The sequence below is a fragment of the Typopeltis vanoorti genome, chromosome 17, assembly GCF_054136105.1.
Source record: "Typopeltis vanoorti isolate ZY-2024b chromosome 17, IOZ_Tvanoo_1.0, whole genome shotgun sequence".
Lineage (NCBI taxonomy): Eukaryota > Metazoa > Arthropoda > Arachnida > Uropygi > Thelyphonidae > Typopeltis > Typopeltis vanoorti.
In genome coordinates this window covers 53,555,248-53,582,796 of record NC_143565.1, presented here as the reverse complement: position 1 = coordinate 53,582,796, position 27,549 = coordinate 53,555,248, and the positions used below count along the sequence as shown (strand labels likewise).

The 27,549-nt window shown below is 36.0% G+C and overlaps 1 protein-coding gene across 2 annotated transcripts in view; it reads right to left on the bottom strand.

Moving 5' to 3' along the window:
- Positions 1 to 17,664: 17,664 nt before the first annotated feature.
- The window catches only part of mRpL37 (mitochondrial ribosomal protein L37), a 68,673-nt gene continuing 58,788 nt past the window's right edge, over positions 17,665 to 27,549 (bottom strand). For both annotated transcript variants that reach the window (XM_090407350.1, XM_090407349.1), the window contains exons 7-8: positions 23,426 to 23,574; positions 17,665 to 18,081 (exon numbers count right to left, since the gene is read on the bottom strand). In XM_090407350.1, the coding sequence (XP_090263476.1) occupies positions 17,800 to 18,081; positions 23,426 to 23,574 (431 nt within the window). In that variant the 3' untranslated portion in view covers positions 17,665 to 17,799. The remainder of the gene's footprint in view (positions 18,082 to 23,425; positions 23,575 to 27,549) is intronic.

The window sequence follows — 27,549 nt, the reverse complement described above, 5'->3', positions numbered from 1 at the left end:
GAATAACAGTTAGCTGATAATAACAGGTGACTAACTAAGACAGAATTGATTGGAAGGAAGAAACAAATGTTATATTTGATATCTTCTCTTGGAATTAGAGAGATTTTAATCCTTAAATGGTTTCTGGAATCATTACTTAACATCACACTTGATGGAGAAAACACGGGTGCGTGTCGGATTTAATAATAACCGTTCTTAAGATGATAAAAATCTCCATGTTGCCATGTAATTGTGAGAGTGATCACATGATTTTTGACATGGGAATTGGTCAGACAGATTGCAAATTTACTGAAGAAAAGAGATCTGTTGAAGTATGAGATGAAATGGAGACCTGTCATGCCATGATAGATTTCCAGTCTGTTTTTTGAAAGGGAATTGATAAACTGAGTCGAGGTGCAAAATTAAAACTTTGTTTTCAAAGTTCAGTGGAAGAGTAAAGGCATTTGGAAGAATACAGAGGAGAGTGTGCGCATCATTGTAGCAGTATACGAGGGTGGTCTGAAACGTTCTCCGCTTCGACCATAGATAGAACACTATCGGCAAGATTTTTTTTCCAAGTTGGTACATCTGTCATAAGCATTTATGTGAAATTCCAAGTCATTCTATCAAGTAGTTTGTTTTATACAGCTGTCTGAAGCGAAAGTGTTGTCTGTATCCCTTGAAATGGATAAAATTGAGTTTTGTGCGGTAAAATTCTTTGTAAAAAAAGTTTTAATGCCAAAAGGAATTCACTTGAAGTTCATAAAAGTTTATGGACACTCTTCTCCTTCGTTTTCGACAATTAAGAAATGGCTGCCGAGTTTAAACGTGGCCGTACCAGCCTTGAAGATGATCCACGTGAAGGACTTCCAAAAAGTGTAACACCACCAGAAATCATTGATCAAGTGCACAATATCGTATTGGATGACCGGCGAGTCAAAGTGCGTGAAATTGCTTAGACTATAGGCGTTTCAAAAGAACGTGTAGGATATATTTTGAATGGAGAATTGCAAACGAAAATGTTTTGCGCAAGATAGGTGCCGCGCTTACTCAGAGCAGATCAAAAACGCACTCGCATGAAAATATCTAAACAGTGCATGGAGCATTTTAACAAGAATAAGACTGGTTTTGTGGGTCAGTTTATTACTGTGGATGATACTTGATTCGCCATTACACACCAGAATCCAAAAGCAGTCAAAACAATGGACAGAAGCCGGTTGCTCAGCGCCAAAGTCGGTTGACCTATGACATACTCTCGTATGTCATAGGTCAAGCGAGAGAGAGAACTGCTGTAGAAAGAAGAAATTAGCATACGAAAACAGGATTATCAGAGAAAGCTAAGCAAAGAGAATTCAAACTGTTGTTACTTGATATTGCACATTAATGACATTAGAAGATGTATTACAAATCATAGAGTATTTTATGCTGGGTAAAATAAATAAAATCCTAACTCGCTTGCCGATATTTTCCAGACAAGTCACTGAGAGCTGAGCCCAAGGCTATTATTTATTTCATGGGCATCAGGGTAGAAAGTAATGCAGGTGGAAAAACGATGGGCATTGCTCTCTTCGATTTGAAAAAGACTCGAATTCGGTTCTCATCGTGATGAGAATTGTTATATGGGACTTTTCGATTGAAGGTGAGTTAACCAATTTCATACAGAGGTAAAATTTTCATAGAAACTGGTTTTTCGTTTTACATACAGGTATAACAAAATACTATCAGTGGGTGGTAGATAGAGTTAAATTTAGTTGGTGGATAGCACGGCTGTGTGTAAATGGAAGATTAAGTAGTGGAGAAGATGGGTTGTGTGTGAGACCAAGGTGGTGGTGGTCTCACACTCCCACCGAGAGATAAAATTCCTCTATTACCTAAAAACATTCACAAACAGTCGATTTCGATGGAATTCGAACCTATACGATTAGGAACTGAATACAAAACTAAAATGACGAGAATAGGAATCTTTCCAGAGAGCAGCATAGTTTCTTAAAGGACGGTCTTATTTCAGTAATTTTATTTTTAAGTAGCGAGAAAATTTGTATTAGTATCATATTATAGGGTGAGGTAACAGGAAATTATCACTAGCTCTATAAGAGTTTTGTGAGAAAATCTTGAAAAGCAGGCTTCTTGGATCGAATGGAATTCTTTTTCTGGATGAATGGTGGGTGTATGTACTAAAAATGTTAAAAGTAAAATTCATACTCCTTACAGACTACACTGCCTGTAACGAGTACGAACCTCCAGTTAGTGTAGCTGAAACAAAGGCCTTGAAGCTCATACAGGCAGCAGCACCATCTTATGAAACCAATATAAAAGTATTGATTGTAATGTAATTTGTCTGCAAATTGTGTGTATTCTCCTATCCAGTTTGCATTTATCAGGCTTTTGCCTGGTTGCAGAATGAAGAATATGGAGGTGGGAAGAAAAACTTTCCACTTCCATATGAGAGTGGCTAACTCACCTTCAATTGAAAATCCATGATAAAGATTCTTTACAACCTAGACAGTATTCAAACGCATCACATTCCAACTAAAGAGCATCGTCAAAACCCATAGAGCTAGGTAGCGGAAGCTCAAACTCAGGTCATTAATATGCGACTTCTACAAATGAATTGAATGAATACTAATAAAAAAATCAGCTAACGCCTTTTTATTCCGTATATATAGGGAGTAGGCGAGGCCGTTTAGCCCTATCTAGCTTTTGGAGACTGAGTGGGCAGTTCAATCTTCACTGGCACCCAATCAGAGATAGCTGGCCCAAGGCTATCACTAATTAAGCAGCACGCAGTGAAGAGAGACGGCTTAACAAGTGCCGCCATCTTGTGGTCCCTAACCCTAATACTCGTATTTAATGTCTAAAGTAATGTCGGTTCTACGGTCGATTTTCTTGAATTTATGGGACGAAAAACTCGAGTTTCCAGGAGAAAAAAACCAGCTTTCCCGTGTCAGAGATCGACTAACTCGGGAACCGGTCAAAAAAAGGCTTAGAAAATTTTCTTCTAGTCGCTGACTAGATTCGAAACGAAGAAGTCTTCCTTCATGCGGTCAATCGCCGTGGTGTGCAAACGCCACATCCACTGAACACAGGCTCTAATATTCATAGTCGAATTTACGATTTACAATTTCATAATACTCTGGTGTCCAAATGCTAAGGCAGAACATTTTTACCTGTATATGAAAACATTTCATGAATACAGCTAAACGAAGACATAAATTTATTGCCAGCATAGTAATAAATTATATATTATACTAAAATTTGCTAAAAATTTCATACAAATTAAATTGCAATACATTTTTGGCAAAAGTTACAAATTTCCTAAGGACGTAGTTAAGAAATTAATATATATGGTGCTTACAGAAAACCTTGGGGGAGAAAGCAAGTGTAAGACATTGCTTTCCAATGTCTTTCCCTATTGTTTTCCAAACATGTTCTATGGGGTTGAGATCTGGGGAGTGTGCTAGCCACTCAATTCGATTATTATCCTTGGTCTCCAGAAGTATCTTCACTGCTCGTGTATGTGGTGTGACATTGTCATCCATAAAAAAAATGAATTCTTCGCCTACAGCACCACGAAACAATCGAACATGACATTGAAGATCTTCGGTGCAATATCGTTCAACCAGTCATAGTCCCTTTTTCCAACACTTGTAGCTCGTTGCGTCCAGTAAGCATAATGCTTCACCACAACATGAACTCAGCATGGCCGTATCTAACCCTCTTCAACATATTATGATGGTAAGCCGACCATTTTCATTCCAGATCAAGTTTTTGTCTAGAATCGGAGGAAAGACTAAAACGACTCTCATCTGTAAAGAGTATATTAGATATTAGAACACTGGTATCTTGTCCAATTTTGAATTTTTTTTTACTTCTTTACAAGCAGTATACTCTAAAATAACAGCACAGCTACAGTCGGTATTTACATGAACATTAGATAGAAATAAACAATAAATCTGAGGATTGTCCTCTTGGTATCAGATAGAAGGCTAGAAGAAGGCACACAGAAGGCTAGAATTTGATTGTATCACCACCCTGTTACTCTCAGCTTCATGAATTTGTCATTAAAAAAAAACTCCATAGCTTACTTGCATGTAATATTATTTATTGTGGAGGATTTCATGAGAAATGATTAAATATATAAAAAAATCTTGCTTTCCAATTCTCTCATTAGGGTTCCTAAGGCTTACAAGTCAAAATCAGGATTGACAACTTTTTCTACAATATGCTTCAGTGACACTGTTAGAGCCTCCATAGCTCAGTCGGTATAACGAAGTCCTTTGGTCGGAAATACCTGGGTTCGATTCCCGTCAGTGACGTGAAGGACTTTTATATGATCTGCTTAGACTAAAGGTGAATTAGCCGGTCTCATGGAGGTGATGGTTTTTTTTTTCTTTCAATCGGAAATTTGGGTTTTTCGTCCATGTGAACAATAAAACCATGTGAACAGACACTGTTCACATGGTTTTATTTGGAAAACCAGAGAATGTTCGTTCTGTTGGGATTCATTAAACGAAAGGTGATTGCAAAGAGACCAGTTCAAGAAGCATACCGTTCCTTTTGGTAAGTCCAGTTCAGTCATTGTGATTAATTCTTTAATTGTGCAGAAAGAAAATTAGAAAACAGAAAAGCTCTTGCTTCGAAAAAACCAAAGTTTTTAAGAACCATTTATAACAGTGATCATATGTTTACGACGAAAATGTCTTGTTTGGGGTACGATTATTTGAATATCAAATTAATCGAAAGCCAATAACAGAAAACTTTTTCTGTTCTAAAGAGCTGGATAGATCCATGAACAGTTCATAACATTGTGAGTCAATTTGACTAAGCACAAATCTTGTGTGATGTAACCTTTCACGAATGAGGAGCATCGATGTCTTGAAATAAATATTTTTAGCTTGTCTAGTATTGAAAAGAGGTTTAAGATGTAAAAACTTAGGAATTATGCAGTTACCACGGCAACGTTTTAAAAAAGTGAGATGGTTTAGTAACCTTGCCTTTTTACATTTTAGGATTTCAAAACGGCGTACCTTGATTTTCGTATCACCATTGACTCTATTCATCATGAAGGTTGTTTTCTTGATCATAAATTAGTAAATAATAATATTTGGTTAACCGATCAAGTGTTGATCAATTTTATTAATTAACTGGACCAACTAGTTTCGCCACACTTATCTGTTGGCTTCTTCAGGGCACTTACATATAGGTTTAAACACTCTTACAATTATGCGTAACTGCAAACTGACAAGAATAAAAACTGACTGGAACTTTTTCTGTTGTTTTGAAGGCAACATTCCGCATTCTAAATACAGTATTTGTATATCCATGTTGTTGTTCCAATTAATTACGATCCTTTATTGCAGACAATAGAAGGGCGCATTTCTGCGTAAAAGAGTTAATAGATCCCCTTTTTAACTTCGATTGCCTCCCCGAAGAAAAGAGCGTCATCAATACAACAAAGTCATTGTATACCATTTGTGGAACTCCATTTGAGAAGAGGTCAGAGTTCTTCGTTATGATGTTATTATCAACTTCTGTTTTGATGTTCATACAGTTAGAGCTACAAAACATGTTTCTTTTACAAAACGAATTCAAAGAAAAAACTTTCATGAATTTTACATTTATTGTAACAAGACTGCTTGCGAATGAAATCTTGAGAAATAATATTGTATGATTATCATCAGTAATATTAAAATTGTAGCCTGTTACAATAAAAAGTCTTGCTATATTCAGCCTGCTCTTATTTTAATCTACATGTTTCGTCATGAAAGTTACTCATATTGCCTATCAGACGAAACGTGGTTACTTTGTTTGCGATTTTTAAATATCGGTGAACTCTACCGTTCTAAATTATTATTATCAATAGTAATAGTAGTATTTGAACAGCATGTCAAAGAAAAATATCCTTAAGCTACTTACTTTCATTCTTGTGCCATTATATGATTAAATTAAATTTCCGATTTCAAACAAATATATAATTTTATAGAAAAAAATAGTTAAATGTAAATTACAAAAAATAAAAGTAAATAAATCCTGCAACACCTTTTTCCCAAAAGGAGTTGGTAAGGCAGTTATAAACCCACTAAACTCGGGGTTAAAACCCCAATTTTCCAGAGAAATACCACACTAACGTTACCAAAAATTCAATAACTAAGAAACCAGATGTAAAAAAAAGTCTTCTGGGATCTTTAAATAAAATAAAGTCAAATATATTTTAAAAAATTCACTTTTTGCATCCTAGTATCCAAACTGCATGAAACACGTGTTAATTTTATCACAAATTCGGGAGATCATTTTAAAATATTCACCGGTATACTGATAACAGTGACAAAACTTAAGCACGTAACAAAACATGCCAAAATGAGAAACTATAATTTTGGGATGTTGTTCTTTCGTCGGACAAGTAATCATATACTGTACTTACCAATTTTCCTTCAAGAAGAGAAAGAGGTATATAACTCAATTTTTAGGGAAAGATAACATATACTATTATATTAATTAAAAAACTTTAATACTTCCTATGTTTTGCTAATGTTACATTACCATCTTCAGGGAACATAAAAATTATGTGCACGCAGGCACCAATACTGAAAAAATATGGCTGAAGACAACTGAAGTCAGTCCTAGGTCCTAAAAGTTGCCACCTAGTGAGTTAAATTGGGTAGTAGTCTTGGCTGTTGGGCTGATGTTCTAAGAATGCAAGCTTCCTATATTTGGGGCAGTCTCATGCATCCAAATTTGTTGAGATTTGGAGATTTTTTTTAGAAGTGAGGCTGATTCCAGGAATCTCTCATATTTATACTTGCTGCGGTGTAGTAAGGTGGCTTTCTTCCAGCATATTTTGTGACAGGAGTCCAAAGCATGGTCAGCAAGTCCTAAGTGGCCGTATTGGTGGTAAAGAATATAATCCTTATGTTCAGATATTATGATATTAGCTGTCGCGCCTGTTTGGCCGTAGTAAGACAGTTTGCAACTACAAGGGACCTGGTATACTCCAGGTAGGTCTAAGGGAAGTGGCTGTTCCTTGAGGAAGCAGATAAGAGATGCCAATTTTCTATATGATTTATAACAAGTTGCAAAGTCATATTTTTTTAGGATTTTTGTTAGCTTTTCAGAAGTACCCCGAATATAAGGAATGGTGATAGAGTAGTCCCTGTTATTGAGGGGGGTTGAGGTTAATTGGTTTTAATATTTTTGGGATTTTATACAGATTGTAGCCATTGGCTACAAAGGCATTATGAATATGCTAAGTTCAGTAGTAAGGGCACTGTTATCTGAACTGATTCATTTTGCCCTGTTATGTTATATAGGGTTTTAGAATCCCATATTGTTCGGAGGGGTGTAATTGCTGGCTAATGTATCTATCTGTATGTGTAGGTTTTCTGTAAACAGAGAAAGCCAGGGATCCATCAAGCTGGCATGTAATCAGTGTCTAGGAAAGGGAGATTGTTATTGTTTTCTTTTTCCAAGTAAACGGATGCTGGGGTGTTGATTGTTTAAGTATGTTAAGAAGTTCTCGAGTGTGTAAAAGCCATGCAGCCAAATAGCGAACATATCTACATAGCGTAGCCAAACAGGTAGGTTTAAGTGGGACCGAGTTTAAAGCTTTTTCTTCAAAGGTTTCCATAAAGAAGTTGGCCAGAGATGGAGACAGTGGACAACATTACCAAAATATAGGAAATATTAATTCAACTTTTTAATTAATAAAATAGTATACATTATCTTTTCCTAAAAATTGACAGTTATGTATCAGCAACGTATAAGTTTATCTACAAGAAAGTTTATTAAAATATATGTACATAGTGAGTGCCCACTTTTGGTCCTCAGAACATCTCCCACTCTTCAGAGCATAGATTCCCCAAGGTGCTGGAAGCATTCTATATGGATTCTGGCAATGCAAGCACGACTACATTCACAAACCATTTGTTCCACCATTTCCCACAGATGATGCATTAATCTAGTGGGAAGATCAATTGACTGAGTAGTCCAAGAAAGTGTGGTCATCCTAATACTCCAGGAATCTTCTTTGAGCAACGCATTATGTTGCTCAAAATCAATCTTGGTACTAGACGATAAATTGTGAATATGAAGTATGAAATTTAAGATTAGGGCACTAGACCGTGAGGTGTTGGGCTTGCAGCAATTTCATAGACTTTAAGATTCATTAAGTTATCAACCTAAAACATTCTATATTTTCATTCTATTGTTGAAGGGAAGAAAAAAAAAACTTCGACTAAATTAACATAATGTCGAGCCGAGGAAGGCCATTTTAAATACTTTATATACACAAGAAACATTTTACATACTATTACAGCAAGGCAATACCACATAGCATGATACACTCATTGATTTATGTTGCCATGATCATGCCAAGCAACCAGCATTAAACAACTGGAACCGAGAGACAAAGATGACCCTTTCTTTCCGATGTTCTTTCTCTGCTGTAGCTGCTTAATTTTCGCTGCCAAAACTGGAACTCAATAATGGAGTAAATTTTGCTTTCTGTTCCTCAATCCTAAATTTCTATCATGTTTTGCAGTACATGCACCATCGAATATTACTGCTATACAATGAAGTCCTGGCCCATTATTGTTCGTCCTTCACTGTCTGACCTCACGATTCTTTTAACTCTTCATAGACCACTCACCAGCAAACTGTTTCCAGATGGAGATTTTCTAGTTGTTGGACCATTCTTGGCAGTTCAAGTCGTGCATGAACACCCAAGCAGGTTGGCAGTTTCCATGCTAGGTGCATTAGAATGTCTGGCACCATCACTGCATACAAAGTAATTTTGATAATGCTGTTTGTCTTGTCACATTACATTGCACACAACTTTGTGCAACCTGGAACGGATAATGTTAGTTCCAGGTGGACAGATATATAAGATTATAGTGTGTGTGTGTGGGGGGGGGATTGCATTCTCCTCTCAATAGTAACATTAGCAGGAGATAATTTATTTCCTACATGCTTCACTGCAAACAATGCATATATTAATGTAGCTTCCACGTAAATTATTAATTTATATTAGATTTACGTTTTTTTTTTTCTTATTTCTGAAAAAGTTTTTATAGCACATTTTGAGTAATTTTTGATAACTAGTTTCTGTTTGTTCACAGCTAGCTGATCTGCTCTTTTGTTTCCTACTCACCCCCCCCCCCCCCCCAGCAAGCGCCCTCAACTAGCAGAACTTGATTTCCCATCCCTCTATTGTGTGTGCACATCAAGAATTGTAGCAGTAATTCGTAACCATGTCTTTCCAATATATATATATATACACACACACACACACATATATATATATATATATACACACTATTTGTGCACATATAATCCATTTAACTTCTCTATCTAGAAGGAAATTTTGCCTTCAGAACTCCTTTTTCATGATTCTAAAAATACAAGTCACTCGCGAAAACCAGGAATTGTATATTAAATGGTCCAATCTAGATAACGAGGTTCAATTAAGAGAACAATTCACCTCTGTATTAGAACCTTTATCTATATCAAGCTTATCAGAGCCTAACAGTATGTTGCCAATCGGTTTACTTCGTGCTTCTCGAACAATATTGCCGAATGCACATCTATCTGCAAGACAGAAAGAACAGTTTGATAAACAGTTCATGAGAATAAATTGCAGTAAAATAGTCTGCATGTAATTTTCACTGACATCAAAAATGCTTTTATTAGATGAGGTTATAAATATAGAATGGACACATTTGATTGCATATAGCGTCACATTAAAGTGCGATGAATAGAAAGCATCTCACTTAGTATTCCGCTTACTGTAAAATGCGGCCATTCAATTTTAAAAGGATTTTAGAATGCTGTTTGCCTGTTCGCTGGTAGAGAATCTGCTGCAGAACTCTCAAGAAATAGCAAATACACATAGAAGCTGCATCACCTTCAATAAATATAATTTTTAGTAGTTAAATTGTCATTTTCCTTGGTTTATCATTAGACATTTCATTGTCTTGCATCATTCACACAGGTCACTGTATAACGTAATAGTTGCTGCCATTGCATCAGAATTTTTTATTAAATAGACAGCAAGAACTAATTTTCGCATTTTCTTGCTGAGATCGCGATGGCTAGTTAAGTGCGGTTAACATCTTGCAGAAAAAGTGTATTGAAGCTTTGAATAGAAAAGACTATTCCGAATATTTCGTAAAATAACTAAAAGGGTGTCCTATAGTCAATCTACAATCGGCTGCTGTCAAAAGTGAAGGAAACCAGATCTGCTGAAAGGAAGAAAGTCATTGTCTACACCATACCAAAATCGAGTTCAAAAGTGACTCTGTCTCAAAAATCACCGTGTGTCGTCCGGAGAACTGAAACAGGAAGAACAAACATGAGTTCTGGAAAGTTCTGTAACTGTCAGGAGAAGGGCCAAGCGTCCTGTCCTTTCAACAGGGCAAAGTGTCCCAAAAGGAGGCCCTTGTTAACCAAAAAAAAAAAAAAAATGAGATTGGCACGGTTAAATTGGTGCAAAGTGCATACCAAATATACTCCTGATCAGTCGAAAAGAGTAATTTTTTTACCGATGAGAAAAAGTTTAACCTGCAGGATGCCGACAGCAGACAGTTCGGAGGCGATCAGAGGAAAAATTCAACCCTGACTGTCTGGTGTCAACAGTCAAATTCTCAGCCAGTCAGATGATCTGAAGCTGCATGTCGTACCATGGTGTTGGTCACTTGCATTTCACAAAAGGTTGTTAATGTACAAGTGTACCAGAAAATTTTAGACCTGCTGCCTACTATCAGAGACTACTTTACTGTAGCAATGAACTGCAATGAACCCCGGCACACGTAACAATGGATGGTCAAAAAGGTGACCTTTGGCCTCTGGCTTACAGATTTTGCTATCTTATGACACATAAAGTGGGGTTCTTAAATTAATTCAATACATTAAATAATTTCTCTATCAGACCCTTATACATAACAGGTTAGGTCTTACAATTTTCTTTCATTTGTTATATAATTTATTACTCCTGTCTTAGTGTTATATACATATCTATACATTTCCAGTTTATAGCCAATACACCACATTCTCTGCCTATTTTCAAAGAGAGTTGTTCCTGAATAAATAAAATTGGTAAGACCTAACCTGTTATGTATAAGGGTCTGATAGAGAAATTATTTAATGTATAGAATTAATTTAAGTGATAGCTGGTTATTTATTTGTCAATAGCTAATGAGAATATATTGAGGCACAAGTTGCTTCAAAGTGGCTGGTATTGTTTTGTACATAGAGTGCCAAGGCAAGAAGTCTGGAGGTGTCTGGGGGAGAAGAAGGTTCTGGAGAAATATGTCAGGATGACTTTTTACAGTAGAGGGGAAATGAGCTTTATGGAAAGAAAGAGAAATGTGAGAAAACCGAGTAAGGAAGAATCACAAAATGTAAGTGCAAGAAGTGCTCAAGTAAAGTGAGGATCCCGGAGAGCAAGTAAAAGAAGACTCTCAGAGAAAGGCTCTGAACCTGTTGCATGCAACACAACTATATCAGTTGAGGCTGCCTGTTCAAAGGATCCTGACACCATTAATCAAATAGGCAAGTTAGTACTCACTGATCGAAGAGTCGCTTCCGAATATGAGAATGAAAGAAGCATGAAGACTAGGGCAGATAACCATAAGGATGAGGAACGCACCTCAACAAACTCCCTCAAATGAAAACGAGGTGCCAGACATGAAAAAAGGAAAAGGGAGCAAAGAATTCATGATCACACGGATCACGAGAATAAGGAAGCTAAGAAAGCTACTAAGCATACCTTATTCAAACATAAAGTGGGTGATAGAAAAACAAATCTTAAGGGGAATGATTTACATAAACAGGAAGAAGAAAGCTGTAAAAGAATTTTACAGATGTAAAATTTTTTCTTAAATGGGAGGGACCTATGTTGTGTCCTGAATAAACCAAGAAAAAGAATTATCATTTTTATTTATTCAGGAACAACTTTCTTTGAAAATAGGCAGAAAATGTGGTATATTGGCTATAAACTGGAAATGTATAGATATGTATATAACACTAAGATAGGAATAAGAAATTATATAACAAACGAAAGAAAATTGTAAGACCTAACTTGTTATGTAAAAGGATCTGATAGAGAAATTATTTAATGTATTGAATTAATTTAAGAACCCCCACTTTATGTGTCATAAGATACCAATATCTGTAAGCCAGAGTCCAAGGGTCACCTTTTTACCGTCCAGTGTTACGTATGCCGGAGGGGAGAAATTATGAGAAAGAGAAATTAGAGTGCTTTCTAAGAAAACATGCCAAAAGCATGTGCGATGTAGTGGAAGGAGCTGGACGCCGTGACGAAAACCCACGTGACTGCGTTGGCGGGCATCGCGATATACGAGAAACGCCGGGAAGAGCATGAAAACAAAAAGGTCAAGCAACCCCATTCGAGGCTTTTTTTGGTTCCTGTTTCCTGACCTCTCGGACGTTGGTCCAGTCAGCACCTACGGAGAAGTTCCTGGCTGGCCGTGGAAGGTATGAGTCGTCTGCCACAGCATAAGGAATAGGGCTGGCTATTTCCTTGGACTGGGATAGCTGAGAACCTGGGCATATAGTTGTCGAAGGTGACCTGATGAGCAGCAGACTGAGAAGAAGCCTTGATGACCAGACAAGGCAGAAGAAAGGAACGAGTATCATTTCAGAGATGGTAACGTAGACTCTTGTATTATATATTCATGGCTAGGGAATTGTGTGTTTTTCAAAGAACATTTTGTGTAGTGGACTCATTATAACGAACTTTAGGAACTGTCTCTCCAACTTGGCATAGACCTATCTTTGTTTGAGAACTGTCTGCCTAGAAGGGCTGTATTTAATTTGTATAAATTAATTGTGTTGTGTTAAGTGATATAACTGGTGACCACGTGAGTGTAGAATGTGTAATAACTTGTGATGAGATGATGTTAGGTTACTTATAGAAGTGGTGCAAGCTAATTTGTTCATGTATTTCACTAGTAGTAATGAACCAGAGATCTTACAAAAATTTGTTTCAGATTACCTAGAAATAAGACTTTCATGTATCATAATTAATAAATATGTTTCTTTATACCTGCCTGATCTGGTTTAGTATATAAATTCAAACAGCCACTCATAAAATTATTATCGAAATTAGCGGGAAGAACCCACGTGTATAATTTAACAAAGCAGACCACGACTGCACGTAAGAATATAGTGAAGGGAAGTTAGATTTTTACTGTAGTTTAGTTATTACTGTGTATCACTCTGAGAGAGCCATCTTGGATAAGTCTCATCTATCCTCGGTATTGGCTGGCGCAGTTAAAAAAATAAATTTGTCAATGCTTATCAGGTGGACTGTCTCAGAAGATATGTTTAATGGCCACGTCTCATTCTGGGACAAAGCCCTAATCATTAAGTATCCTACACGTGATTAAACTTAAGAACGGCCAAAGATTTTGTTTGTTTAAAAAGGGGAAAGATTTAAGGGCGACATGGCTCAGGAGCTTAGCCAGAACGGACGGCATCTACTTGGTTTTTCTGTCGCTTGATATAGCATAGCTATCTCAGTCCAAGGAAATAGCCAGCTCTATTCCTTACGCTGCGGCAGACGACTCATACCTTCCACGGCCAGCCAGGAACTTCTCCATAGGTGCGGACTGGACCAACGTCCGAGAGGTCAGGAAACAGGAACCAAAAAGCCTCGAGTGGGGGTTGCTTGACCTTTTTGTTTTCATGCTCTTCCCGGCATTTCTCGTATATCACGATGCCCGCCAACGCAGTCACGTGGGTTTTCGTCACGACGTCCAGCTCCTTCCACTACATCGCACATGCTTTTGGGAAAAAAAAAAAAAAAAAAAAAGAAATTTCATTTCTTTTTTTTTTTTTTTTTTTATCTAATGCATGCAGCATGGTTCTGGCTAAAATAAGATGAGGTAACGACAACAACAACAACAACAAAAAAAAAAAAAAAAAATCGCTTCGTTTCTCCCCCTTTTTTTTTCCTTTCACAAAAAGAGACATAGGAAAGAGGCAATGAAAAATCATGCATTTGGAGATCCAATAATCCAGTTGAAAAGTTTTTATGAATATTCTTCATTTACATATACTTACAGTTGCCAGTTGTTGTCTTTCCAACAATATAAGAGTATTTTTCAGACTGTAAGGACATCTGCTCCTGCAGTGAGAATTCAATATTAACTTAACAGCTTATGAAATGTCATGGGATGACTTAAAGTCTAGCAAAACAAAGACTCATTTATATAAGTTGTCCATTTCACAATAAATTACTATGCGGTCATAAGTAGTAAATTACTATGCAATCTTGCTATAACTGACAAATAACTATTAAGAACCTATTATGACAAATTCTTACAAGCAAACTTAAATACTAATAGTACTGTGAGCGTATCAAGCGTTATAAATCATTTTATTTTAATTCAAGTATACTTTTATGTTATTTATTCTTGTAGCAGATGGTTTTATAATGGTATGCTTATATGAGTGTTCTGCAGTAGTATCACAGAGGATGATGCATCTAGATAGATAGACAATGAAAATCATCCACCAGCAACATGCATTGAATAAAAATATTAAAAACATATCCTTTAAGTAATAGTCCCAATTACTTGCTTAGGGACTGAAAACTGCTGTACTATTAATAGTAGTTCCTCCTATTCACCAGTCTCTGCAATTTACACAGATTGGTGGATAGTAGGAGAGGATAATGATTGTGAATCTTCATATTTAACATTCCCAAGGCCAGAAACCACCTTAGTCAATCGTCACTGAACCACTCTGAATATCTCTTCATCCTTTTTGAAAACTAAGTGACCAAATCTGTGCACAGTAATCCATATGTGGCCTGATCAAAGCCTTATAAATGGAGCGATAACATCCTTATTTCCACATGTCAGTGTACTCAGCATTATTGCCATAATCTGTTGCACTGTCCTCACAATTCTAGCAATACATCCCTGAAATTTTAGGTTCTTGTCCACAATCACTCCCAGTTCCCTCATCTCCACCACTTCCTCCAAGATATCCCAACAACTGTATACTCTGCATCTCATCTTTGCTTCCCAAATTTTAAAACATTACACTTCACAACATTGAACGGTAACCCCACTCATGTGTCCATTTACCCAACACATTCAAGTCCTCTTGCAAGCCATGATATCTGCTCTACTCCTCATAGTTCTCCACATATTTGCATCAGCTGAAGACAACTACATATAACCATTCAAATCCTTCCATGCAAGTTAAACAGCAATGGTCCCAAAACAGACCTTTGGGGCACACCACTAGTAATTTTCCTCTTCTGGGATGTCACATTTCCATACACATCTTGCTGATACCTAGCAGACAGTTAATCTCCGATCCAATGCACTCAACTACTATCCAACCCCATCCTTTCCAGTTTAATTACCAGTTTGCCATGTGGCAATTTCTCAAAGGCCTTTGCAAACTCTAAATATAACACTGTGTATGCATCACCTTTATCCAATGCATTGGTCATCTCATTATAATAAGCAAGCAGATTACTAAAACACGATCTTCCTTTAGTAAACTCATGCTGACCATCAAAGAATGCTGCTGTTTAACTGAATTCTGAACTTTGGTCCTGACTAACTTCTCTCTAACACCTATAATGTGAAGCTGGAACATTCTCTCAAAACATGTGGTATCTGTCATCAAGCTTTACAACATTATTAACACCAAGTTTCATCCGCATGATGTTACATTCAAACGAATGAAATATCTTTATGAAATGCTAATTGAACACCTCAACTATATACTCTGTAGTAGTTATCATTCTACCATTTTCACCAATCAATACCAATCAATATCATCTTTCTTTCCATAATCATTGTTTCTTCTACTATCAAAAGAACATTCTGGGATTCTTTTTAGCCTCCTGAGCTAACCATTTATTGTACTGCTCTTTTGCTACCTCAACAAGTAAGTCACCTCCCTTGCCTGCTCTTCATGCAATTGGTTATCATCACTTATCTTATGCTGCTTCCACAATACTTTCTTCCAGATTGCATATCTTATCTCTTCATTGATTCATTTCACACCCAGCCCATTTAATCTCCTGACCTTTGGAAGACATTCTGAGATTGCCTCAACCAGATGGTTCTTGCATACAGCCAAAGCATACACTGATCTCCCTTCCATCACATTTCTCATTCCATGATATTGCTGCAAACTGTTTCCTGAGTTTTCCATCACCAGCCTTACTGTTCCACACATAACCCTTTCTCACAGAAATCCTCATGTGGTTGGCCATTACAAGATGATCAACTTATGGTCACTCTCACCAAGATTTGACACACCATTTATAAGCACATCATCTGATGAGATGATCAAATCCAAGCCCCTTGAGACACGTATGGATTTAAGAAATAGTGAATTTTTTTATTTTCTCATCATACTGCATTCCTGATTTTTTATTTACACATTTCTAAAGATCTTAACCATGATGAACTGCTCATTTTTATAAATGTTACATGAACATCAACTTAGTATCATGAATCTGAGTGTCTACTGTTTTTCTCTCTCTCTCTCTCTCTCTCGTGTGAGAGAAAGATTTTATTCGTGTATAAAGCTACCAGTTTACTATTTGTGGGAATTTGTTTTCCCACAAATTTGGGAAATCAGAAATGAAGAGATGCATAAGAAAAGTATGCCTTCAAACAGGCTCTATGTTCAAATCCCACCACTGGCATGGATATTTATGAATGTCTTTAAGAAGGTGGTTGAATTTCACAGTGTAAGACCACTATCCAGCTTATCAGATGCTTGAAGCAACTTGAAAAAAATATCTTGGTCTCACGTATGGTTTAAGAGTTGGGTTTCTGGATTATCTGACCACAGCTTATTCACAAGACTAATACTAGTGTACTAGGTCTGAAGTCAAATTGCACAGGATAATGCAGGGGTCTAAGCCTCTTCTGGTCCTGTAATCTCTGTTTTGTCTGCTTTTCTGAATTAACAAAATATTGGAGGGAAAAGTAAACTTAATATAAACATTATATAATTTGATTGGTAATCTCCTAAACTTCAAACTAACTGAAAGCTACTATATTCCCTCAAACTAATTTATAAAGTTCAATTAACATTTCTTCTCCATTTTCTGTTAATTTTATCACTATCATGACACAATTCCTCCATGCATTCAGTAATGCTTCTCAGTAGGCTGTATTCTATTGGTATTATCTGTTAAAAATATAGATGCCCAAAGTTATGAGCCATAATTTAATAGTTTTCTAATCAGAGACTAACACTGTCAATCGTCACTAAATTTAGCAAACAGTTATAGTGAACTGAACTCACTCACTATAATAAACCACTGAAAAGACCCTCACTTAATCCATCATTGGTGTTATGAAAGAAATAAGGTCACCGTTATGAGTGAATTTATTTTAGAATGGCATTGTGTGTATAATGGGGCTCTGATTGAGATTTTTCAATAGTGTTGTTACTATGGTTACAAACTGTTGAAAATAAATATATATATATATATATATCCTACAAGTGATGCTTCTTTTAACCAAACACATAATCTCAGCTTTATTAGATGCCACAGTAACATGAATCCTGAACTTAAATTCACTATTGCCTCTGTTATCTAAAAGATATGAAGATGCATATAGAAGAATCTACCAATAAACAGCATCATGAATTACTGGTATATGAAGTAATGGATGTATAAAATCATTTTTAGTCATTAATTTATTTAAAGTGCATAGCGTGAAATGAATTTGCAAACTACCATGGAATTCATCTTCTCAAACACAATAAAATCATTTACTATACATAGCTACATAATTTAAATTAGATGTTTAATGATTACTGAATAGCTCTAATACCATTCCCTTTATCCATATCTAATCCATTCAGATAAAAAGATAACATCCTTGAAAATACTTTTGAATTGTAACCAACCATTCCTACTTCATCAGAACATTCTTCGTAAAGATCATATGGTCCATCTAACCAGGCTTGATTTTTCAGTCCTTCTAATCCATTTACATCTACGGTGTTCAGCTGATATGCTACAAACCCAAATGTCTTAGGATCAAGATATACACATTGCACTCTAATGGGATAAGGAAGATTTTGAACAGTTGGCTAAAACAGAAATATCAGGCATTTAGCAATATACAGTACTAGATGTGAAAAAAATTACAAAATGTAAAAAAATAAACTAAAGGATTAATTGAATATATACTTAAAGTTCAAAAGATGATAAATAATAGTTATGTAATTATAAAAAAACAACAACTTTACACTAAGTTTCCCTGAGAGAAAAAAAAGTGAATCTTATAAATACTATAAAAAGAAGGAAGATCGATTCAAATTGCAATATCTATGGTATAATTGTGGTAATTGTACTTCTGAATTATGTCATTTAAACCATCCATTGTATAAAACTTTGATAACTTCCATATTTGAGCATTTCTGGTCAAATGTCATTTATTCAATCTGCTTTCCATTTATCAGATTTCTGATGTGGTTTTCTGCCTCAAGATTTGATATGTGCCTCTGAGTGCTGTCTATTGTTGTCTGGAATAATTACTTTGAAAAATTAATTGTCACTGCTTATCTTATTTAATAATTTTTCAAATTCATTACTCCAGACATCCAGCATATCCTTATCTTCAGTTTTCATGTCACTTTTATCACCTCTCATGAATTCCTTTATAGTACTCTTTCCTCCAATTCTAAGTGGTTCCCCCCCCCCAATAACCTCACGAATATTATATAATATTCTTGATCTTGAGGTTATTATATTATATAATATAAAGAATAATAATAATAATATTATTATTATGTTATGGCATCTCCATGGAGTCTGGAGACTCATCACAGGAGACCTAAATCAACCATCATACACACAAATCTTATCATACCTCTCCTTGAATCCATTCACCGTCAGGGAACTCACAAACAATTCTGGCAATCCATTCCACTCACTCACCACTCTCCATGCAAAAAATCTGGTAGAACACCCCTACTAACCACACTCTTACACAACTTCCACAGATGGCCCCTAGTTCTCTAACTATTTGTCATATATTGAAAAATTCCATTCGCATCAATTTTATAAAAAGCCTTTAATATATTAAAAGGTTCTATCATGTTCCCCCTTTTCTACTCAACTAAACTTTGTAACCCACATACCTTCAACCTTTCCACAGACCTGTCACCATCTTGGTCACTCATCTCTGAATCTTTTCGACCACCTCCTGGTCCCCAAGAAACCCAGGTGACCAAATCTGTGTGCAGTAGTCAAGATATGGCCAAATTAAAGCCTTATAAAGAGGGATAATAACTTCCTTATCTGTGTTAAAAAACGTTTAATTTTCTTGACCAAAAAGCTCTGGAAAGACTTTTAATGGAATTATATTGATCAAGTGCATATAATAAACAAATATGTTATACCAACTAGTTTCACCAACTAAGGCTGTTGGCATCTTCAGGGTACATAACTGATGTAAGGCACTAAAAAGTAAAAAACTGTTACAAACTATAATCAACCGATTCCAATTATATTAAACAAAGAACAGAGTGCATAGAATACATGCATAGAGCATGCATGATATCACTTGTTATTTAGGAACGTTCTATAGTTGGCACTATAATTCAGTTCTGGCGAGTTGAAGGATCTGATAAGAAACGTGGTGGCATTCCGAATGGTGGTATCAACCTCTCAGTTTACTGCAAACCTACAAATACAGGATGTTATTTACATTTCACTTCCTACCACCAGATTTCTCAGAAACTTAGTATTGTACACATGTTGAAGAACCGTGCCTCTCTCCTTACAACAGATCAACAAGACCTCCAGGAAGAACTATCCCTGATATCCACCAACCTTACCATGAATGGATTTCCTCGAAGACTCGTCCACAAGATACTTTTCTCTGAACCCTGACAAAGACAACAAGATGATATACGTTATATTTCTACCATCGTCATTCCATACTTAGGGACAGTTTCCAATAAGATTGCTAGACTCCTTAGACCACATAAAATAAGAGTGGCCTTTAAACCCACAGAAACGATTAGACAATTCTTAAGATCTCCAAAAGATAGCCATCCTTTCTCCAAATATGCTGGAGTTTATAACATACCCTGCTCGTGCAGCTTGAATTACATTGGCCAAAACTTCAAGGAGCCTTGAAATTAGGCAAAAAGAACACATAGGTGACGTCAATAATAATAACAGAGAAGAAAAATCGGGGTTAGCTTTTCATTTCTGAAGAACGAACCATACCATAGAGTGGGATAGAAGCACAATTCCTTACATGGAGGAGGACTTCCGCTCCCGAATTTTTAAGGAGGCCAAAACAGTTGCCCACTGTATACAAAACCTTAACAGGAACCAAGGACTAATCTTGCCCGTGATCTGGAAGACCCTTATCAGATCCTTCAACTCGCCAGAACTGAATTATAGTGCCAACTATTGAATGTTCCTAAATAACAAGTGATATCATCCATGCTCTATGCATGTATTGTACGCGCTCTGTTCTTTGTTTAATATAATTGGAATCGGTTGATTATAGTTTTTAACAGTTTTTTACTTTTTAGTGTCTTACATCAGTTATGTACCCTGAAGATGCCAACAGCCTTAGTTGGTGAAACTAGTTGGTATAACATATTTGTTTATTATATTGCACTTGATCAATATAATCCCATTAAGTCTTTCCAGAATTTACTTATCTTTACTTGTTAGTGTGTTTTTCAATATCCCAGTAATTTGTTGAGCTATTTTACCAATTTTTGTTTTGCAATATGCCCTCTGAACTCTTTGTCCACCATTATCCCCAAGTCCCTAGTCCCATCAATTTCCTGCAAACCAATACCATCAACATGACACCATATGCAACCTTTTCAACCCAAAGTGCATAACGTTACATTTTGCAACTTCATTATGTTTATCTTCTATATTCTTTCCTGAGTATTCATATGAAATTAGGAAGTTACTTATATCTTTAACTTACATTTTTCTCTGTATTCTCTAATGTTTTCTTTACTTGCTGACTTCTAGAAGCCATGAAGAGGTTCAGTTGTTGTTTTTTTTATTCCTTGCAGGCAACTTCACTATGTACTTCAATGTTTTCTTCAGATTTTGCTACGGGATCTCTAAGGTTTGGTTCTTGTTTTGAAACTCTTTTTTTTTTCTCCAGTATTATTTATCTAATATACTTCAGTCTACAATTTACCCCTCTTTAAAATTGCTCTACTTTACCCTTTAAAGAAGGAAAAAAAACAAGCTTTCATGCATTTTTTTTTTTTTCAATATGATACTCATTTCTGTCTTGCTTAAAACTCCCTGTGAATGTGCACTTATAATATGAACTGGTGAAAAGATATCCATCCACAATAACATAATGAATAAAACTATTTCTTGCATGCTTTCTCTTATATGTGCATTTATATACATCTTTCTGTTGAAATATTGTGTTAGCAATGACTAGTCAATGTCCTGAACAGAAATCTAGCAGATACTCATTATTGTTATTAGCCTTTATCTTTTCTTACATTTTTCTCAAAACATAAACATTTCTATATGTCTGGTATTAATTTACTGCTCTGCTGTTCAGACCTCTAACCAGCTTTTCCCTTACGTCAACTGTGTTCGCTAATGACTAAAAAAATTCCTCTACTTCTTCCTTAGCAGAACCTTTTGTGTGAACGTAGACACTAAGTCCATCAAATTCCTAATTTTGAAATCTATCCAAATCACTACACCTGAAATTATCTACCATTCAAGAGTTCATGTTTAGTAATGAATACTACAGCCTTGTTTCTGTCCTTGATCACTATGGCCCACATATAACATCTCACACTATTAATTATTTACACAAAAACACAAGGAATAAGTAATACTAATTTATTTAGATAAAGCCAAATATTTTGGTCTGAAAATTACAGGCTATCTTTGGTAGCAATGATCCTCGCCACCCAAGATAGTGGCAATGACCATTGTTTCTTTCTACATTGTAGAAAGCAAGCAAAGAATTGATTTAAAACAGAAAGAGCCACATGTTATACATACAAGCATAATGGCATAACTGAGGAAACATAAGGTAACCATCAATAACTAGAAAAAAAAATGATGTATTATTCTGATAAGACTGTCCCAGATTTTAGATAAAGATAGGCAGTCATTCCAATTCAAGTTTGGGTGGTGAAGCAAGGCTTCACCACTCTCTTTAAACAAACGTTCAAATTTGTACTGACAATTATAAAGTAAGCGAGTTTCAGACCAAAGAATATTGTAGTCTGTGTCTCTCCCATAAGTTAGATCAATCAGATTTCCTGTAGCAAATATAAGATCGATGTTCTTGCATTGTTTTCTACTGAGCATCCAGTTTGTCCAAAGTAGGATAGATGGCAGTCAAAAGGAACTTGGTATACACCAGGTAGAGACAGAGGGGAGCATTTATCTTGTGAAGAGGGAAAAACTTGATAATTTATTGATAGGTATAAAAGTAACGACTAAATTGTATTTCTTTAGAATTCTGGAAATCTGTTCTGAGACACCTGAAATATATGGAATTGGTACTCGACATTTTGCTGTTTAATTAAGTTAGGCTTGTAGAAGCCAAACAGATGTGTAGTCCTTTCTGAGAAGTTATTTAATTTCATATTTGGCTTTATTTAAATAAATAGTATTACATATTCCTTGTGTTTTTGTGTAAGTAATTGATAGTAAGTCTATGGCATAAGTATCTCTAAAAGAGCACAACATCTCATAGTTATTACTTGTATCTTCTGCTTTAAGTTCTTTGTCACAGTAACGCTAAATTTTTCATAGATCATACTTGTCTAATTCTTCTACTTGTTCCACTAGTTTTCTGTAAATGATTCTTACATTAGTAGCTGCCTTAAATTCTCCTAAGTCTGAGTTTCTTCTGGTAGCTGACTTTTCACTGTTTACCCTGGCTCCTTTATGAAAACGGCAAGAGCCTTGTTTAAATGGATAAAGTCAGGTGGTGTACCATTTCATAACGATGTACCATTACGTTTTGTTTGTGGTTTAAGTCAATACTGAAAATAATTTTGTCAGCTACGTTCCCAAATTGCAGGCCACTATGACCAGATGCAACTTGCTCTGCCAGATCATACCCATAGAGAGAGGCTACTACTACTCTTTATTTAACATGAGTGTTAAATACAGAGTAACTCTGAAAAGAGTAATCCTCACTAACCATGAAAGAATAACATTCACTTACCATGACAGGCCAACAACCAGGTGAAGATCAGATACTGGGTCATTAGCACTGATCCAGTTTCCAATCTTTACCCAGATTTCTGTATTCCTTACAAGTTATGTGGGGGTGTCCTCTCAGTCATCAATCTTTAAACAACCTTTAAGAATCACTCAACCTTATAAACAATCTTCCCTTTTAGGTGAAACAGATGGCAAAAAACAAATTAACTGATTTAATAAAAAATAACTTACTCCAAACAATTTCCTCGCTTGAAAAACAGCAAATGAAAAACAACAAGCAAGTGCCCTTGCTAATTTATCTTCTGCAGTCCAGTAATATACTTTTTCATGTGCAATAAAAATGGTATGTATATACTTCTGTGTGGAGTCCAAAGCAAAATCTGTAATTAAAAGAACAAGTTGACCTAAGTTAGCAGTCTAATATCAGTAACACTAATGATGTAAACTACAATTAATGAAGACCATTTTATTTTTGCATGATAATCCCACCTGAATATCTGTAAACCTATAGTACAATGGTAAAGTGACTGGGCCAATGGTTAGATAATCTTGGGAATTATACTAGAGACAAAAATATAGAACTTTTAGAGCAACTGACTCTCCAATAAGCAGGATGGTGGTCTCACAGCATGTGATTAAAACTACCTACTAATTGAAAATGCATATAAAGATTGATGTCATAGCAGGATTCAAATCCAAAACCTGGAGGTTGGGAAGCAGATATGCTCTCCAATCAGCAAGCAGTAATAAAAAAATGAGCCAATTCAGCTTCAACTTGGAATCAGAAGCTATTTCAAGGAGCAATGATTAGCATTTATTTTCTCAATAACATCTCAAGATATGGAGAAAGAATATAATTATATGCTTTATCTTGAGATTATATTATGTATATAATCTCAATATATTATTGAAGGAATAATGGAAGCCTGATACAATATTTCATGACTAGTTTCTATCAACTTTTTTTTAATAATGAGAAGAATGAAAATGCATTTATTGAGCTGTTGCGAGACAACTTCCTCGAGCAGCATGTGACAGAAGGAAGTCGAGGACAACGAGTGTTAGATTTGATTATAGTGTCAGGGGGCGTTTCAGTTAAAGATGTAACTATTCTGCCTCTGGTTGGTGACAGTGATCATACAGTACTCACTTGGGAAGTGACTAAGTTTAGGAATGGTCCATTCAGAAAAGGTTACATATTGAACTAAAAAGCAGGAAATTATGACCAACTGAGTAGTATACTGAGTTCAGTGGAATGGGATCGGTTGCTGGATGGAAAGAATGTCGACAGTGCATGGGAAGCAATTAAACCACACTTGAATGATGCGATATCAGAATGTGTCCCAAGAGTTCAAAGAATAAATAGAGTAGGAGTCATATGGATGTACAATCTTATCAAGCAAGAGATTCGTAAGAAAAGGATGATGTGGAAGGAATACTGTGTGCATAAAGATGACATACGTCATGAACGTTATAAGCAGCAGGCTAGAAGAGTCACAACTGTTGTACAGAAAGCAAAGTCCGAGTAATAAAAGAAACTGGCTTTGTGTGCTAAAGACAACCCACAAGAATTCTATCGATATGCTGCAAATAAAAGAAAGAATGAATATGAAAGAATAATTCTTCTAAATGCAGATGGCGTGAGGGTTACAGATGCAGAAGAGGTTGTTCAACTAATGAGTGTCCATTTTGTTAAACGCTATCAACCTGGTGTATTCAACATTGAGTTCACTGTTATCTCTTCACTAGATGAAGAAACGCAGGTGTATGAGGACGAGGTGTTCGACTGTTGCACAAATTGATAAGAATTCAGCAATAGGGACTAATGGGATAAGCATGTGATAAAAGAGTGTTCAACTGAACTGGGAATTCCTTTGACCAGGCTGTTTAATATGAGTCTCAGAACAGGGAAGATTCCGTAGGAATGGAAGAAATGTACAGTAATCCAATTGCACAAGAGTGGTGCAAAGAATGATGTATCCAATTATCGACCAATTATTATCTCAGGAGTGGCAGTGAAGATTTTGGAGAAATTAGTTATGGCTCGCATTCAGAAAAGAGCTGAGTGAATCTCTACTTTACAAAGAACAACATGGGTTTACTAAAAGAAGGTCATGTTTTAGCAACTTGCTCACATTCTATAACAATGTTACCATTGAATGAGTCAAGGGGAATGCATACACTATGATACTTTTGGATTTTGCTAAGGCTTTTGACAGAATACAGCATAGCACACTGCTGCATAAATTGGAGGAAATGGGTTTGGGTTATAAATATTAGCATAGATAAGAGGATGGCTGACTGACAATATCAAAAAGTGATATACGGGAGATGCGAGTCTGCAAGATTTAAGGTAACTACTGGCGTACCACAAGGATCAGCGTTGGTCCACTGTTATTCAATCTCTACATTAATGATATTGAGAAAGATTTGACAAGTGACATACAGCTATTTGCTGATGATGCAAAGATAGGTAGGGTAATCAGGAATGCTGCTGATATGCAGTACACGAAGAATGATTTGAATAGGCTGGTTCTAGACATGGGAAAATGGGTGCGAGTTCAATGTCAGTAAATGTAAAGTCATTCACTTTGGCGTGATTAGATATCCAATATCGTATTATATTGGTGGGATTAGGCTAGAAGAAACTGATGATGCTAGGGATCATCATCATCAAAATCCTGCCATGTACCCTCAAGAGGTGTACAGGATATGATAGTACTACATGAAAAATTTACATCATTATTAACTTCCTATCTACAATTTTCTTCCAAATCAGTCTGTTACTTGTTAAGACTCCAACATTATCAGATCTTATATTTCAATCTTCTAAGGCACTTTGTACCAAATCAATCCAGCTATATCTTGGTCTTCCTCTCGGTCGTTTTCCTGCCAACCTGGCAGAGAACACTTGTTTTGCTAATCTTTCCTCGCCCATTCTGTTTATGACCATACCACCAGAGATTAGCTGTGCTAACGCATTCCTGGATGCTAACAATGTCAAGTTCTTTCCTAATATCCTCGTTTTTAATATGATATTGCCATTGATGCCATCTGTTCATGCCTCTATTCTTTCTCAGTACTCTCATATCTGTGGTCTCCAGTCTTTGGTCAAGTGTTTTACTTCTGACCCAGCTCTCAGATCCATAAGTTAAAACTAATTTGAACACTGTCTTATATACAGTTAATTTAATGTTCTGACTAATTTCTCTCTTATTACATATGAATTTATTCAATTGACTTCCTACCATATCAGTTTTGTTGATTCTGTTGTCTATTTCCATATTTAATTTACCATCTTCAGTAAAAATCGTGCCTAAGTAGCTGAAATGTTTCATCTGTTCCACAGGTTCTCCGTTCACAATGCAGTTGACATTTTCAACGACTCTGCCTATTTTCATTGTCTTTGTCTTTTTATTGCTGACCTTCACACCATATCTATTACAACAGTTATTCAATTTAGTCAGCGGAAATTGGAAGTGATCACTAAATAGTGATCCCTTCCAATTTCAGATCCTCTGTACATACTGGTGTCGTGCACCAGGGAGAAAACATCACTATCAACAATAACATAGTCAATGAGGATTTTCTTATTCCTTGCCTCTTTTCTCTATGTGAATTTGTGCACATTTTTATGTTGGAACATAGTGTTAGTAATAACCAGTCCATGTCATAAGCAGAAATCCAACAGGTATTTGCCATTATTATTAGCTTTGCTCTTTTTCTCCAAATTTTCCTAAAATATTTTTGTATGTCTGCCAATCATTTCCTACTCTGCTATTTAGATATCCAATAAGGACCAACTTTTACTTTTTCAGTTGTGTCTTTGTGTCAGTTGCTTTCTCTAAAGCCTCAAAACATTCCTCCATTTCTACATTAATAGAACCTTCTGTGGGACCATAGGCACAAATAAGTCTCATTGTCCAGTTCCCCATTCTGATATTTGCCCACATCACTCTACTTGAGACTGCCTGCCATTGCCTGAATATAACATTTTGTATTTTTTGCCCAGAAAGATCTCACCAGTTTTTGTCTTTTTTGTTTCAGTCACCCCTATTATGTCGATCTGGTACTTATCTAATTCCTCAGCTAGATCCATTTCTTTGCCATTCAGGCTCCTTATGTTGACAGTACCGATCTTTAACTCTGGTGGAGTGTGAGTGTGTTTTCAGATTTGTGAGTGAACATGGTACCAATCTTGTGCAAAGCTTTTTCATTTGCAATTCTTCATGCAAAATATATCCTACAAGTTTTTTTGAAATGCCTATAGTTTCAGCAATTTCACGCACTTTGACTCATCGGTCATCCAAAACCATATCGTGCACTGATCAATGATGTCTGGTGTTGTTACACTT